The 17,583-nt window shown below is 42.2% G+C and overlaps 1 protein-coding gene across 9 annotated transcripts in view; it reads right to left on the reverse strand.

Annotated features, from left to right (window-relative positions):
• Positions 1 to 17,583, reverse strand: part of LIMCH1 (LIM and calponin homology domains 1) — a 344,058-nt gene that overhangs the window by 68,986 nt on the left and 257,489 nt on the right. For 4 of the 9 annotated variants that reach the window (XM_082653745.1, XM_082653743.1, XM_082653742.1 and 1 more), the window contains 6 exons: positions 16,346 to 16,612; positions 7,932 to 8,234; positions 5,264 to 5,506; positions 4,418 to 4,747; positions 2,656 to 2,774; positions 2,459 to 2,570 (listed from right to left, as the gene is read on the reverse strand). The exons of 3 other annotated variants lie outside the window; for them this stretch is intronic. In XM_082653745.1, coding sequence (XP_082509871.1) covers positions 2,459 to 2,570; positions 2,656 to 2,774; positions 4,418 to 4,747; positions 5,264 to 5,506; positions 7,932 to 8,234; positions 16,346 to 16,612 — 1,374 coding nt within the window. Of the gene's footprint in view, positions 1 to 1,761; positions 2,023 to 2,458; positions 2,571 to 2,655; positions 2,775 to 4,417; positions 4,748 to 5,263; positions 5,507 to 7,931; positions 8,235 to 16,345; positions 16,613 to 17,583 lie in introns of all 9 variants that reach the window. 2 more of the 9 variants (XM_082653750.1, XM_082653744.1) reach the window with 2 other exon arrangements.

The following is a 17,583-nucleotide window of genomic DNA, read 5'->3' on the forward strand; positions in this document are numbered from 1 at the left end:
GCTCAATCACACAATTACGTCACAGAGTTAATCTCACTACATCTCCTTATGCTCAAACCAGCCATTCAGTCTCATGTGAATATAAAGAGGTCTCTTCCCGAATCACAGATAGACGGACAGATACAAGTGACAGGGAGGTCGTCAGACCGCCACAGTTTCCTCTGGTAGCCTGGTAGGTAATGCGCTGGTGTGGAACGGCGGCTCCCCCTTCAGACAGCGGTGGGTTTGGATCTTGGATCTGTGATTACCAGCTGTGTGAGACCAGGGCCTCGGTTCCTTATTGTAGAATACAGAAGAAACTGCTTAGTCTCAAAGGCTGTGTGAGAAGTGAGTAAATGGGCCACCTAGAATGTTCTAGTAGGCAGCCTATAGGCCTCACTTCCTTCTCTCCTTTCACGCTAACTGCTCTCCGGCAGCCCATGGATGCAGGGTCCAGCACCACATCAGGGCATCTGGGGAGAGAGTGAACGTGGTGGGCAAGGCTGTCCCTCTCTCACTAACCTGCCCTCACCTGCTGGGATCCAGGTGTGATCCAGGTGTAACTTCTCTCTACATCAGGCTTCCCATTTGTGAATTGGAGCCAACAGCCATTCAACCTACCTGTGAATTCCCAGGAGAAGGTACGCTGGAGGAAACGGAGGCACTTTGAAAGGGTAACAGTTATAAAGTGGAGCACGGCTACTACTCCTGCCCCCTGAAACCAGGGTTACAATAAGGCTCTCCTATGGTAGTATTATGATTCGGAAGAATGTAAAACATACATTAAATCCAGATGGTAACGATGGCTAGGATCTTCATCTTAAAATTTGGGGATTACTTAAGATTTTCTTTACTCCCCACTCTACCCTCTGTCCCACTACTATCAAGGTCCTTTGTGAAGCAGAACTTCATCACTTCCTGTTTTACAGTGGAGCTTTAATTATGCTACACTCGTACTCCTCGGCCCTGCACTGATCAGGCAGACCACACTTTTCACAAAAGTCTATCACTCTTACTAAATAGCAACAGAAGCTTCAACATATAGGACCTGAAACCAGACCATGAACCCCTGGATTACTATTTCCCTACTTTCATTTTATTTTTTTAAATTTGTATTTTACATTGGAGTAGAGTTGATTTATAACGCTGTGTTAGTTTCAGGTGTACAGCAAAGTGATTCAGTTATACATATACATATACCCATTCTTTTTCAGATTCTTTTCCCATCTAGGTTATTACAGAATATTGAGTTCCCTGTGCTATAGAGTAGGTCCTTGTTGATTACCTTTTTAACATATTCCCTACCTTCATTTTAAATCAAGTCAGAGCATGGAATGGAAATCCTACCTCTAGAAAGCACTATTTGCGAATGTTAAAATTAAATTAAACGAATTGTGTAAGTAGTATATATCTTCTTTGGACCTGAAGACCCTCCTGGAATCAGAATGAAATCAAGTAGGTCAGAAAGAAGTTCAACTCCTTTACACGACGGCTCCTATGTGAGCTAGGAAGAAATAAAAGAGTTTCCCATTTAGGCTGCCCACAAAATGAGAGTCAGAAAGAATGTTTAATAGGACAATTCACAACTGAACTATTCTTTCCACACCTGCTCACATGCAAAAAAAGAAAAACACATCTTGGCAGACTAGGTCATGTCATTTCTGCTAGCAATAGCAGGTAAGTGGCACGGATAAACCGTAAAGCATTAATGACACACTCAAAGCATGTATCAAGGCTCAGACTGGAGAAACAAAGTCAAAACAGCTTAGGATGATCTTCTGACTCTTATCTTTTATTGGTGGACCCTTGGCAGATCCCTCCACAATGCGTTGCTTTGCAGATGGAACTGGACGGAACTGGTTTAGCTTGGATCCAAGGTGTCTAAGAGATATCACAGTTCTCCTGGCCATCGCATCATCTTTTTGTGACTCATACAATTTTCTTGGGCCTTTCAGTCCACTGCCACTCCAGGCAGGAGCTGTCATCTTCTCTGACTTCTCTTCTCTCTCTGAGGCCTCCCATTCAGAGGTCAGAGGACATGAACTAGGGCACATCAGTCCAGCCAGTCAAAGGGCACTTACTGCTAAAGATGTTTGCAGTAGCATCACTCGCTTGGCGTTAACTCAAGACGGAAGAAGCCAGTGATCACAGAGGCAGCAGCGCACACAGCGACTGAGGATTAATACCGTGGACCTCCATCATGCAGCTGATACTTACACGGGAATGGGTTTCCCTTTCTGGTGTTCCTGATTCCTGAGAATGAAATTTGGCCAGCGCCCAACCACATGCAAGGTCTAAAGTCTCTATCCAGGAAGGACACTGAAAGCAGAGCTCTGACCCTGGGATGGGCACATTCCTTTAAGGGGCTCCACGCCACATCAGTCATCAAGCGCATACCGTGGCTTTAAGCTGTTTGGGGGGACCCAGCAGCCACAAACAGCAGAGGCAGCGCACCCTGGAAAGCGGGCGAGGCGCTCACAGTGGCTGGCCGCTCTCCTCGGATCTTTCAGCCTTTGGCACCGTCTCAGAACCTCTTTGAACAACTCCTTCAGTCGCTTCTTTGCCATCCTGCGGCAGCTGTTTGCAGGTAACTAAAGCCAGACGGGACAGCTTTACTACTAGGAAAGGATTCCCACCAGAGGCCTTGGGCCCACCTGTCAGCCTTCACGTCCTCACCTTTCTCTGTCCTCCTCGGGCACTCACCTAAACTGCAGCTATGCTCTTCCTGGGACTCCGGCACCACAGCCAGCCGGCAGACCCTCTTACAACGGTCATCTACACCAGACGTCACTATTCTGTTGATGATCAAGTAGCATTGGCAGCAAGAGGGAAGAGGGAAAAGAGTTAGGAAAGGAGACAGTGAAAGTCACTGAGACTGAAAGGTTAAGAGAGAAGGTTCGGTTGCTATTCCAGAAGCCGGTTAGTAAGGATGACATATTCAGAATGAGATAATAGAATATGGGCCTGAGAAAGTCAAAGAAGGCTAGCCTGACTCTGCCACCATGGGGCTGAGTGATGGCCCCTTAGTAGTCAAGGACTCAAGGATGCATTCCTTACTAATTTCTTAGTCTCACCCCTTCCACCCCCCACCCCCATCAGCCTCTGAAACCCCAGCAGGGCATTTCTGATGCACCAGGGTTATTTCTATTGACAGCCTCTAGGGTGTCATCCACAGTACGGAACCAAAGAAACCCCTCTCTATGTCATGGACCATCCACTGTGTGCTTTGGATATCATGAACAAGGCATGGAGGAGACTGTCCTGAGCATTTCCTCCTGCCGTGGAGGGCTCTGCTTTGCTCCCACCATGCAGGTGGAGTGGAGTTTCCTGGGAGAATCCAGAATCTTCTTCTTATTATTTTTTAACAGAAACTCAAACAAATTTTGATAACATGTATACCTGGAAGAGACCCAGGAAAACTGAGTAGCTTACCAAAATGGCTGAAACCCTCACCTTAAGTACCATCTTCAGCTAAAGACAAAAGAGGACATGTGGGTAGTGGTTTGGGACCTCAGAGGGGAGGAAGGCAATTCACACAGAGATGGCAAAGCAAATTTTTAGTAAATAAATGTTTGCTGGGCCCTGCATAGACAGCGGGGGGGGGGGGTGCAGAGTGTACTCTGATCTCTAAGTTTCCCCAAGCACACCTAGCGCACGGAGAATCCAGAACTTTAGAAATGCCCTATACCTGTTTAATGGAAGAAAGACCAGCCCGTGGAACCAAATCCCCAACAGAGGGCTTGGGAGTTCACAGCTGGAAGGCCTCCAGTGAGGATGAGGACTGATGACAGCTCTACAAGGTCTTTTCCCAGGTGACGCCTCACAAATTTGGATGGTGATTGATTCATTCAAGGAAACTCCTGACTCACAGGAACCCTCAAAAGAAGAGTCTTTTTCTACTCATGTTCTGTTATATAATTTTAAAAACTGGGCAGGAGCTGGGGGGGGGAGAGATGTTTACTTTTTTCTGTGTCTACTTAGATGTCCAAAATCTGAACTTAATGACACTAATCACAATTTTTTTCTCCCTCGTGGGATAAGAAAGAGGGAGGGTATAGATAACCCAGATTTTTATCAATGTATCTTTAGGAGAAACATGAAGGGTATCATTAAAACATTCCATCTAGTTTGTTCAGTATTGCCAACAAATAAAATACTGCTTAATGCAGCCAAGGGAAGATGAATCATTTGCCAAAATTACTGGCATTCCCAGGCAGTGATTCTGGTGACAACAGAATCAAAATGGATGTCTGTCATTTAACTTCACACACGTTTCCCCGCGGGGAAATCTACTGACATTACTTCTCTGCTAACCAGCAAAAGAGGCTGTTAAAACTACGTCATCTCTGGCAGTTTCTTTAATGTGCTTCAGCAAACTCTTTAAAAGCAGCAGTGATTCCCATGCAGATCTCCTTGCACATGTAATGGCAAAAAGTACCTGCAGTCATTTTGTGGATTAAGCCTGTGGTCTTCCTGTAAACTGGACATGGCCGCCAAGGCAGGGGACACAGAGTACGTCTGAATCTTGCGGCTGTGACTGATGACTTCCTCTGCATCCTCCTTCGGCCCAGCCCTGCCAATGCTGAGCCGCTTCCATGTCTGCTGATCTATCTCTGTCACTGGTCCGAAGTGCACGAACTTTTGCCTAGGGCTGGAAGCTTTCTTATAAGCCCTTGCCTTGCGGCTGGCAAAGTCATCACGGAGGGCAGTTTCTGCTTTAATTTCTGGTGAAGGCTCAGGGGCACACGTGTGCTCCACATCTCCATCCCTAGTCAGAACCGGAAATAAGTTCCAAAGGTTTCTAAGGTGAGTAAAATCAATGAAGAGTTTTGAAAAACTACTGGATGTATGAAATATACTTCAATGTCTAAAGCAGGATTGCTTTTCCATTAATCAATCAAATGAAGAAACGATCATTGTCTTGCCTAGGTAAATAGCACTTTAGGTTTTCTGTAGCTTTCTTAACATCATAAATGATGGCATAAGAAAACCTTGGGTACAATGAAATAATTAAAATTATTTAAAAGTCAAGTTTAAATTCCTTACACGTAAATAAGCCTATTAAAATAAGCATTCACAATAAATCAGTTGAATTAAAGAGGATGTTTCCTGTCCTTGTGGCTTGTAATTTTTAGTATTAACAAGTTTCAGCATGCAGAATATGCTCTGTGTTTTGAGGCATTTTTTCTGGCCATGAAAATAAAAAATGATAGAAGGATAAGTGATTCCTTCAAAGTTAAATGATACCACTGTTAGGAGAAATCCAGGGGAAAACATGACACACCTCTTCTTTCCTGACACTTTCAGCCTCTCCCACGTCTCCCGGTCGGCTTCTGTTATATTGGCGACCGCGACAAAGCTCGGAGCCTCGCGGTGAGGGCCAAGCCTGCCCTGAATTCTGCGCTGCGCCAGGTCATCCTTGTGAAGATCCGGCACCTGCCTGAGCCCCTCTTCCGCAGGTTCACTCTCCTGAGCCCGCACAATACAGGTCACCCTCGACTTCACCTCTTCCGTTTGGCCTTGGTTTCTGTCAATTTGATCCAGGCCCCCACGTTATTGGAAAAATCAGGTTCCAGGAAGGGAAGCAGACAAACAGAATGTCAAGCATGGAAATTCAGAGGCTGAAGACAGAATGGAATGATGGAAGCACCTCTCCCTTTCTCAAAAATATGGAATCAATTGCAGCCTTGATTACTTTTGTCTATGCTACCCTTTTGACACTGTAAAGAGACAGAGTTTTTCCACCAGATGACAGACTCTAGTTTAGTTTAGGAAGAGAAGCCAGGGCTCGCTGAAAGACTATTAAGAATGGTAATGAGATTTCAGTTTGACAGTAATGATGCCCAATTCCCACACTATTCAAGTTACTGTAATGAATTCAAGTTTTCTGATTGAATCCCTGAGCCTTCTTGGAACGTCTTTTTCTGCAGCAGTAAAGTGTTAGTAATGAGCTCTGCATGATCCAAATTCTAGAATTAGTTTGGAGATAGTTGGAACGTTGTTCACATATTGAACACCTCAACCATAAACCTTCATACTGCCAGAAAGTATGATTAAGTCAATGCTGAATAGAAACTTGCAATGTTCAAACTCAGTCTCTGCCTCCTGATAGCATTAATTAGGTTTGGCTAACGTAAACTTGAAGAACAGAGAGGGCATCCTCTTTACCTGGCTCCACAGAGGCAATACCCATTTGTTTCTTGTGTCAATAACTGTTCACCTTTATTCATGCTAAATCTGATATTTTCAATTGTTTTCCTAAGAAGTGAACTTTAGATGCCTAATGTTGACAATATCATAATTTAAACCAAAGTTATGGCATCTATGTGCATAAACATTGTATCACATTAAAAGTCAGTTTCTAACTAAATGTGTTTCTTGAGATAGAAAATTTCAGAAATATACATAAATAGGGCTATTCATTTTTTTTCAAAATAAATCTTCCAAGCCAGAAAACCATTCTCTTGTTACCTGGATGACTTGGTGTATTTACAGAGCCTATGCAAATAGGAAGGTGACAGAATTTTCTATTTGCTTTTAGTTTGGGGAAGGGGATCAAGGAGGGCATAGCACAGAGCCGCCAGGGAGCCCTCTTTTTTTCATCAGTTCTTTGAAGCTCTCTAGAGAGATCATGGGCTGTGTCCCCAAACACAGAGTCAGGTGACAACAGACAAATGGGGCTGGAAATATCAGGAATTAAAATTGCATGCAGGAGAAAGGAAAAAAGGGAGGTACAAAAGCTACTCCTTTTCCTAACTCAAGTTGCTGATCCGCATCAATATGCCTTGATGCTACTCAGTTATCCAGAAGTCTTTGTTTCACTGGCAACAACTGATCCCTCCCACAAGGCCCTATGAGAACGGTTTGTTACAAGGCATGCCAACAAGGACTGCAAAGACCAAGAGCCTCCCGAAGCTAGAATGTGTCCTATAAAAAAATGGGCCGGGTCTTCTATGCTCAAATCCCTGTTCTGTGTCCAGAGATCTTTCATGTGTTTTGTACCTGGTGCTTCCTAAATCAAACAATAGAAAACACTCACTGCTTCACTGATCTCAATGACGCTGCCCAAAGAACCACTTTAATTGTGTAAAACACAGTTTAGATATTTATATTCTTAGTTCAATGGATTACAAACCTCTTAAGTGATAGGCAAAAATATGGCAATTAAATAATAAAGATGCGATCTCTGATTTTGATGTAAGGAAAAATACAAGAATGATGAACTCTGTACACTGAAACTCAGCAGGCTGATGGCTTGAATGAATTCGTATCCCTCTTAGGATAAAAATCGCTGGCCAAATTCCATTTCATTAAGCTTTCCTTTCCCTAATTAAGAAGATGGGAGAAAAGTTGGGAGAAGGAAACTCACTTAAAAATAATTTCTATGACAGAACACATAGAAGTGTATCATATTATATATTTGAGGACTTTTTAATGAGAAATTTCCATCGTCAGATGTCTAGGTGATCGTGTTGGTGTGAGGGAAGAAACAGCAAGCCTCGTTTTCCCCCCATATCTCAAAGGTGCTATGAAGATAGAAGGGCTCATAGCTAAGGAATAACTATGATTTCTGCCTCCTATGGATGGACTGGAGCAACCTTGAGAGGTGGCTGTTCCCTGATCAGCAATAGCACATGTCTATTTATGCCAATAATGCCCGTCTCTGACACCAGCACCCATACGTGGTGATATGCCCACATATAGCACATCTGCACACTTGAGCTCCATATTTATTTGGTGAATTCAGCCCTATCTTGGACAGGACCATTCTACTCCCAGCCATCTGAACTTAGGAGAGACTGGATATCTAGGGTTCCACTTTAAAACAAACCACCATTACTGATTATATGTAATTAGGGCAGGAAACAGAGGAATGGGGAGCTTTAATACAAATCACCTTTGCCGAACTATATTCTCTCTCTCCTTCATAGACACACACACACAGAGCACACCTTTTATGTTCTAGACTTTTCTTTTCTGAGATTCCCTTGGAGGGTTGCTTGCTGCCATCTGATTTCTCTGCCTCTTTTTTTCGGTAAGGCCCATAGAGGAGTTGATTCAGTGGCACCATTGGCTTGGTCTGGTTCATCCTAGCTCTCCTGGCGGCAAAGTCATCTTTCTCAAGATCAGGCAGTCGACGTGCAACCTCATCTTCTGATTCTGAATCTCTGCTGTGTTGGTGGATCAGGAAAGGATTTTCTTTGCGAAGGATAATATCTCGAACAGCTTCTTTCTCATCACTTAATTGCTTTTGACTGATAAAGCAAAATTAAACGGAACTCCACATGGGATCAGACCAAAACAGTTTTTAAATCCCCATCTCCAGGCAGCCAACTGTCTTGTTAGTGAAAGGTCTTCTCAATATCATTAGTCCAGATGACATCTGTTTACTATTTTAGTCCAGAGTTGCAGCAGGGTTAGGGTGGGTTTCAAAACCTGGAATTTAGTCAGCTACTAGCAATACTAAAAAATTCATTTAACTTGCAGTGCCCCATCAGCGTCAGAAAGGCAGGATCCTAAATGGCTCTGAAAGTGGCAATCCAAATTCTTTTCATGAAGTTGGGAAAAGTAAGAAGCATTTTGTTATTATTTTTTCTCTGGCACATTAATAATGTACCCAATAGGTACTCAGTTTATTTTGACTGACAGGGCAAAAATCTGAGCTACCAAGAAACTGATCTGGAGGAATGCTAATGAGTGCAGCTATGTGACAGCACACCTGGGATGTGTCCCAGACTGCAAAGTGTAAGGATGGTCTTTCTGCAGAGCTGAGCTAACCTGAAACATCTGGAATAGTTTATGACCATGGACAGGATGGACTCAGGCACAAAAGCTTATCGTGCCCTGCACCCTCCCACCAGCAACCTTTTCTTTGGTCTTTTACCCCCATGACTCTCCACCGCCCAGCTCTTCTGCTTTGTCATATGCTAGCTGTCAAGTAAATCCTATTAAGACATTTCGCCAAAATGTTTACTTAGGGCTATTTTCATTTTCAAGGAAATCTTGAAGGCACCAAACTTTAAATTCTTTAGAATTTAAAGAGAAATGCAGTTTAATGGTGGAATCTTAGGACTTTTTATGCTTTGTTTTTTGTTCTTGTTGGGGTTGGGTAGGGTGGGAATACAGTCAATGGCGCCTTTCTGATATTCAAACAAACTCCTCCCCCCTACTCATAAGATCAGCCTTGCTTCTAAGTCATAATAAAAGATTAAAACTTTACAAATATCATTTATTATCTTCTCAGTTCATAGAGATGGTGAGTAGATAAAGCACCTTGACTTCTAAAGAAAGCTCACCTGCTTTGTATCCGATTTCTGAAGGAGGATTAAGGGTAAATTCTTCATGGTCATGGGACAGGTTGTCTCAGAAATGAAGACAGGAGGAATTAGCCTGGCTGAGCTAATACAAGCAAGGAAACGCTGTCTACTCTGGCTGACCAAGTGGCCTGCTGTCTGTTGCTTACCCTGTACTGCTGCAGAGGAGGCCTGTCAGCCTAACAGAACAGCAGGCCCTCACTCCTGACTTTTGGAAAAATCAAACCATCATTAGTCATGTCCAGAAAACTCCTTCTCCTGCTGACCACTATTCTCAATAAAAGTTTAAATCGTGGAATTTAGAGGTGGTGGGTGGTGCTCTGATCTCTGAATAAAGTTATTTCTTAAAATATAAAATTCTGCCCTTTGAGTTGCACTCCGGCTCTTGGTCTCCTGCTTGGCCACTCCTGGACCATGCTCACTCTCCTCCCTGCATCCTTAGCCAACAAGTCTGGCAAGAACCAACTGGTATTGGTTGACTGTGGCCATAAAGGATGGTCAGTGGGAAATGATAGGCCATTGAATTAATCTCTTCAAAAACGCATTATTTAAAAAGCACATTGATGATGACAAAGAAGGTGGTTAACTATTATTGAGCGCCCACAACGTGCCAGAATTCCTTCTAGTGTTAATTTGTTTAACCTTAATACTAGCCTTGCAATGGTAGTGTGATTAGCATCCCCATTTTATAGAGTGGAAACTGAGATTAGGTGAAGAAATTTGCCCAAGCTCAAAGTGCCACTGCTGAAGTTAAAATTCAAACCCAGGGAGTCTGGCTCCGGAGGTCCTGTTCCTAATCACTGCACTATTCATTAAACAAAGGACACGGCCAGGAACAGTTTTGAAAGCAGAACATCATACAGAAAATAAGGCATTATCATTACTAAGGAAGTAGGAGAAAGAGAAGTATTTTGGTTACTAAATAAAGGGATCGCATGAGCTGTGCTTAGAATGAAGTCGTGATTTGCACTGCTGGGTACAGACAGCAATGTTCAGCCAGGATTAATGACAGTAGAATGCTAACTAATCATACCTTACAGTGCTTGCACAGCACTTTACAGTTTACAGAGCCCTTTCAAACGCATTATCTCATCTCAGCTGATCCGACTCCAATTCCAGTAAAGGAGCAGATCCTGAGCTTGAAGCTTTCAAGTCCCAAAGCAACACTCCTTTCATTTTCTGACCAGGGTCCTGGGTTTCAATTTTCCCCAACTCAGGCAGAATACTATGGAATAAAACGTATGCATTTATGCAAATAGCCATGCCAATTTGTGATGCCAATTTGAGAAGGGAGAATCTCGTGCATTATGCATCATGTGAGTCCAGCCAGGCTACAAACTCCCCAGGGTGTTTCTTTTCAGGCTAAATGCCCAGTGTAGCGGGACTCATTTCAAGTGATCTCAATTTAGATATGTAGACTTAAAAAAAGGGGGTGAAGAAAGCTTTCCATATCATTGGCCTCTTAAAGCCACTCCCTGCCCACTTGAAAAAACGATCACAGTGACATTCTGCTAATTGCTTGGATCCTGTAAATTCAGAGCTTCCAGCAGACTCAGAGAGAGCAAAAACTTAATGACATAAATTCTGGGCCAGCACTGTTGGCTATGAAGTAATAAATAATGTGTATAAGGCAGATATGTAGGACTATGTTCGCAGGTGTCTAGTTAGCAGAATATTTAAATGACTTTTTATAACGAGCCCTTCTTTTCTGAAGGTCAGTCTATTGTAAAGCTTCAGTATATTCTACTTTGTTTTTCAATAATTATAATACCTCTGAAGAGCTGGTATATTCCAGATACGTTAACTTTTATGACAACCCTGCAAGATCAGTATTATCGTGTCCACTGAGGTTTCCAGTTCCAGTCATCTGAATGTAGGTAAAGTAAGTAAATTTAAGTGGCAGACCCTGGCTGTCTGGCTTGATATTCATGGGGCGGTTTGGCACTTTTATTTTGTCTGAGTCATTCACAGATGAGTTAGTTGCCTTGGGAAGTAGGGGTTGCTCGACGGACCCAGATCACTGCTTTACTAAGAAGGAATACACGGGCTTCCCTGATGGTCCAGTGGTTAAGAATTCGCCTTCCAATGCAGGGGACACGGGTTCGATCCCTGGTCGGGGAACTAAGATCCCATATGCCGCGGGGCAACTAAGCCTGAGCGCCGCAACTACTGAGCCCACGTGCTCTGGAGCCCACGTGCCACAACTAGAGAGAAGCCTGTACACCACAACGGAAGATCCCGTGTGCTGCAACTAAGACCTGAAGCAGCCAAAAATAAATAATTTTTTTTTAAAGAAGGAATACAGTCTAATGTGAAATGAGAAATGCCAAGCCTTGCCTTCAACCTGGCAACCCTGTCCTAAGACAAGTAAGGCTATCTTTGTAGGAGAGATTGTGGGTCCTAAGCAGGTGAGGGGGAGGAAAAGCTCTTGTCTCAAAGTTTCTAAGGCTTATATATTTCAAAGTGAATGAGATAATGATTTAAACTAAGGAAGAGCTGGCATTTTCTTTCACCCCCTTTTACTTGGCAACACACAAGCAACCAGCTCAGATTGGCAGTCAGTTTGTTCTATTGAAAGAAACTGGGCTCTCCAGAAAAGCCTGTTTGGCCTCCTGGGAATGTCACGGGCAACACCAGGGACCTCCCTGTTCACACAGTGTCCCAATAGGGCAGCTACATCCAGAGTCACAAAGGTTCATGCAAGTTATGTGTCTGCCTGGTCTCTGATCCCCAAGAATCTGTGCAGCAAGAAGCAGTGACACAGGCATCTGGTAAGGAGGGATGGAGAGAATATGTTCCTGGCACTTAGCTGCATCTGCTCTTCCTCTAAAGATTTCTAAAATGTCTATTGTTCCTTGGAGGGTTTCCCCCCCTCTGTAATTAATTACTATGTGCTTGAGAAGATCCACAGACTAGCAGAAAAGACTGAGTGCTGAAACATATGAAAACAATTAGCAAAGAAGTCCAATCACGTGAAACCTATAATTCAGTTCAAAAAAAAAGTTTACTTCTCCAATGGGAAACACCAAGTCAGAGAACTCAAGTCTCCATGGCATTTTAATTCAGGGGAAGTGAATCTTGATTCTTACTTTATCCTCTTAAACACAGAGATCTTGGCTTCTTTAGCAGAGTCTCATATTTGGGGGGTAATTAGGCTAACTTAATCATAAACTAAAAGGGAAGGAAAAGTAGTTTATGGACTTCTGACTCCAGTGGCAACTCTAATAAATATCAACCCCACATATTTATTAAGAAAGACCTATTTTCTGTCCCTTGGTGCTAACATACCTCCTAATATATTCTTTGATAGGAAGCTTGGGACTTCTAGGCTTCTAAACTCATGTGAAAATGGACTAACATGCACTTCTGCTCCTTTTTATATAGTAAAAATAATTTAAGGAGGTGTTTGAGAATACTTGGGAAACAACAGCCAAAAAAACCCCCCAGAAAACAAAAAACCAATCTGGGGCTTCCCTGGTGGCGCAGTGGTTGAGAGTCCGCCTGCCGATGCAGGGGACACGGGTTCGTGCCCCGGTCCGGGAAGATCCCACACGCCGCGGAGCGGCTGGGCCTGTGAGCCATGGCCGCAAAGCCTGCGCGTCCGGAGCCTGTGCTCCGCAACGGGAGAGGCCACAACAGTGAGAGGCCCGCGTACCGCAAAAACAAACAAACAAACAAACAAACAAAACCCATCTGTAAAAGTACAGCCTTACTCTTGTCTACATGCCTCCTTCCTTGCCTATGCCTCATCCTCTACCCATCTCTCCAAACACAGACTTTCCCAGCTAAAAAAATGGGCCGCAAGAAATATCTGGGGCCTCTTGTTGGGTTCCAAGATGTGGTGGCCAGAATTCATCTGGATTGCAAAGATAGGAGACTGAGGTTACAATGCCTTAAGAGACGTCAGCATATTTAAATGTTTTATATTCTTATTTTCCAGACACCAAGAATCCTTTTCTTCTTCATGATATGCATTTCATTCCAGTTAAGCTACTTTCTGCCACATTAAAAGCAGGATCCCAAATGTAGATAAACTTAGAATGACTGTCAACTCTGCTGTGGGCTGCAAAAAGTAGGTGACAAAGACACAGACAGGCCAGGCTAGTGGCATGGTATGTATAAAATTTTTATGAGAGAGCTAGCAGCTGAAAAATCTATCAACAAATGAATTCTGGGTGTTTGGAGCAGCTGTGTTGTGTTGCTATTGGGAACATTCTCTGGGAATATGCATGATTTTCCTGAACTCCGTTTTAAATGCTAAGTCAGTAGCTCTAAGGTGTGACGTTAACTGACATTTGCAGATATTAACTGACCTGCGAATTTCTGCTTAATAGAGCTAACTTGGATAAAATATGTAAAAATTAAGGCAGATAACAGGAACATGGACAGGAGCAAAAATTACCACAAAAATATACTACTCATCAATTAGAATTACATTTGTAAACTAACCGTGATTCTAGGTTTGTACACAGAATGGGAGCTGTCATAAAAGATTGTACTGTTTTAGCAGAAAATAAACCTCCCAGTTACTGAAGAGGCACAGTATACTCGTGGAATCCCCAGCCTTTGCCCACTCTTTTCTTTTCTCTACGTCATCATGATTCCTGGCTGTGCCGAGTTCTCTTAAACTATCTGCCCATTTGTCTCCCCTTGCTCTTTTGGATAACTCTAAAGATGATATGGAGTTTCCTTAAAAAAATTAAAAACAGAACTATCGTGTGATCCAGCAATCCCACTTCTGGGTATATATCCAAAAGAAATGAAGCCAGGATCTCAAAGCGATCTTAGCACTCCTATCTCATTGCATCATTATTCAAAATAGCCAAGATGTAGAAACAACCTAAATGTCTATCAAGGGATGAATGGATAAGGGTAATGTTGTATATACATACAAAGGAATATTATTCGGCCTTATAAAAGAAGTAAATTCTATAATATGTGACAACATGGATAAATCTTGAGGACATTAAGCTAAGTGAACTAAGCCAGTCACAGAAAGAAAAATACTGCATGATTCCACTTATATGAAGTAGCTAAAGTAGTGAAATACGTAGAATCAAAGAGTGGCATGGTGGCTGCCAGGGGCTGAGGGAGGATGAAATAGGGATTGCTGATCAACAGGCATAAAGTTTCAGTTAAGCAGGATGAATAAATTTTAGAGATTTGGTGTATGATATTGTATCTGTAGTTAACAACACTGTATTGTACAGTTAAAGATTTGTTCAGAGTGTAGATCTCATGCCAAGTGTTCTTACCACAATACAATATTTTTTTTAAAAGGAAAAAATAAATGGCAAAGGATATGAGAGAATTTATAGAAGAAGAAACCCAAGTAGCCAATAAACATGGTATAATAGTCAACAGCATTAGTAATCGTGGAAAAATCAATTTTTTTTAAATGAGATTTAAAAAATCAAGCAGATTGGCAATTTTTGAAGATAACAAGAAAAAAAATACATCATAAAGATGATAGTGTCTTTGGTAAATTTTAGTTAAAGACTTTACAGATGTGATAAAAAATGAAGGTATGTGTGTCAAGGGTATTAAGGTTAAAGATTTTTTATAAGTTCATACTCTTATCTGTATCACCTATTACCTATTTCCACTGTGCCCTAGACTTGAAGACAGAAGCAGAAAAAATCTGAAAAACGGTAAGCGGATATATTTCATTTTTGTATTCTCAGCATCTAGCCTGGTCTTTGATATAAGTAGAAGCTCAAATGATGTTGAAAAAGCATGTGTCTCACAAGGTCTCTGAACCAAAATTTAAAGAATATCTGGATTTATTTTTCTTTTGAAGATTCTATGACATTACCCTTCATTATTTCAGAAACCCAGAGAGCTGCTTGTAACATTAGCACAGTTTTATGTTAGAGTTTTCTAGAAGCACATACATGTTTAGGACAGACAAGCCTGTTTGTGGGATACCACAGACAGAAAGAATTACCTCCTTGATGTTTTATCAGTACAAAGCTACTCTAGGATTAAATCCATAGAAGTCAGTACTGGAACTTTCACTGAAGATCTAGACCACAGCAATAATCACACATCGAGTTGTATGGAGGAATGGAAGACATTCCATTCAATGTGTGTGAGGCAGCTGTGGCACTATGGCCAGAACATCTGGATCTGGCCACCAGGTCAGTGGTGACCAGCTCTGAGACGGTCAAGTAACTTACTTTCACTGATCCTCAGTTTACTCTGCTTGAAAATGGGCATATCACCTACCTTTTAGGATTAAATGGAACATCAAGTGGCAAAGGAATTTCAGTTGTCAAACTGTTATGAATTTCAATTTGTCAAATAAATTTTGGTCTCACTGTTATTTGTTAGTATCTCTGTGGCTATTATATGAGAAAAATTAATCAGCTTCCCCAAACACTACACAAAACTGTAGAACTATAGTTTTCTGTGACTTCAATTGCTAAAGGTCTCTATCTCACATGTAATATGAGGCCACCAGGACTGTATACTAGTGCCTTTGTTACAATTAAGAGAAGTAATTACTCCATTCTTTGTTTTTGAATCAATGAGCTTTAGAAAATGAGTCAAATAAACCTAATCTTACTTACTACTCCCTTGGGACAAAGAAAGTAAGTGGATTTTTGTCAGCCAGCCACTCTTTCTAAAGAGAGTGTTCCCCGTTCCAAAGAACTATTTTCTAGTGATGTGTAAAGTAAGATAAGAGCCATTTAGGGGTAGTGTGAAAATTAACAAGCCATAAACAATTGAAAAATAAGATGTTATTGTAAGATAAATCCTGCAGCCCACAAATGACTGACCACACATACTTGACCAGGACAAGGTCTACTCAAGCAGCACAAAGCTCCCTCTTCACCTCCATTTAAAAGAACCAGAAACTCAGCAGAGACAGGCCTGAAGACAAAGACTATTAGCTATTTCTATCTGCTTGCTGCAAGTAGGAAATAATGATGCAACGGATAAAGCAGGAAGTGGGAAAACAAGATGGAAACTCCATCACACCAGACAGATTCCAAACCTCCAGGCATGCACAAAGCCAGCCAGGCCTGTCCTTGGCCCGGAAAGCTAACCTGGCAAAGCGCTGTGCTGCTGGCATGACCTTGATTCCAGCTTGCTCTAGCCTTCTGCGCTTTTGGATTTCAGCAGCATCTTCCTCTTCAGACTTGGGAGCTGGTGCCACCGCAGCCCCCTCTGGAGGAGGCTGCGCCTTCCCACTGCCGGTGGGTAATTCTAACCCACCACCAGGAGGCTTCCCACCAGGGTCCATTCGGCGGACGGGGTCCTCTTCACAAGGAGACCCCACTTCACTTCCCTCTTCCTCTATTGTTTCAGGATAGCTAGTGAGTTGGACAACATAATTGACCAAACTAACAGACTAGGCTGGGGAGTAGATCCCATGTCATCTCCTGGTCATTCTGATATTACTTCCACTTAAAAAATATCATAGCATGCAATATGATCCTGGTAATGTGAAAAAAATTAAATGCAGCCATTTTTAAATTAATACAATGCATCATAATCTCGACATTGATTAAGAGCTATTTCAAAATTGATATTGAAAGGCAAAAACCTTTTGTTCTAGAAAGGTATAATTCATGTTTTGTTCAATAATTAGAACTTTTAATGTTTATTCAATCAGCAATCATAGATAATAAAGGTGGACTACAAGGAATAACCATGCAATGATAAGGGTGGTTTTGCTGAAAGGGATTAGACGAGACTGTTTAAGTTTCTTTTATTGGACTCTACGGTTCTTGAAGGCAGGGACTCTATCTTAGCTACCACTGGGTCCCCAAAGCCTAAAAGATAGTACCTAGCATGTAGTAGAAGCTCACTAGATGCATACTTGCTGAATAAATGAATGAATAAATACAAAAACATAATCAGAGATTAGGGGAAAGACTGCTGGTTTCTCTCAAGAGATGAGAAGTCCAATGTTTCTTCCATTTCATTATGACTGTTTCTACATGTGACTCAAGCATGTTCATGCATCCCTTCAATAACGCTTGAGCTCATATCTAGATAAACTTACATCTAGATAAAAGGTCTTACTGCACCTGATCTAACAGGAGTGGGAGTCAGTCTCCACAGAAGGCCATGGATGACAGATGTTCTCAATGTCCTGTCGATAGAGCTAGTTTCAAAAATCTGCTCGTTAAAATCTGCTCATTAGACCAGTATTGGTTGAATACCTACTGTGTGCCAGGCACACCTAGAACAGGTGCCTTCACGAAGCTTATATTCTATCATGACAATCCCTCTCTGAAGATGTGTCCTGCCCACCTCCATCTGTAATCTGACACCAAAG

Source organism: Grampus griseus (assembly GCF_964374135.1).
Source record: "Grampus griseus genome assembly, chromosome: 4".
Lineage (NCBI taxonomy): Eukaryota > Metazoa > Chordata > Mammalia > Artiodactyla > Delphinidae > Grampus > Grampus griseus.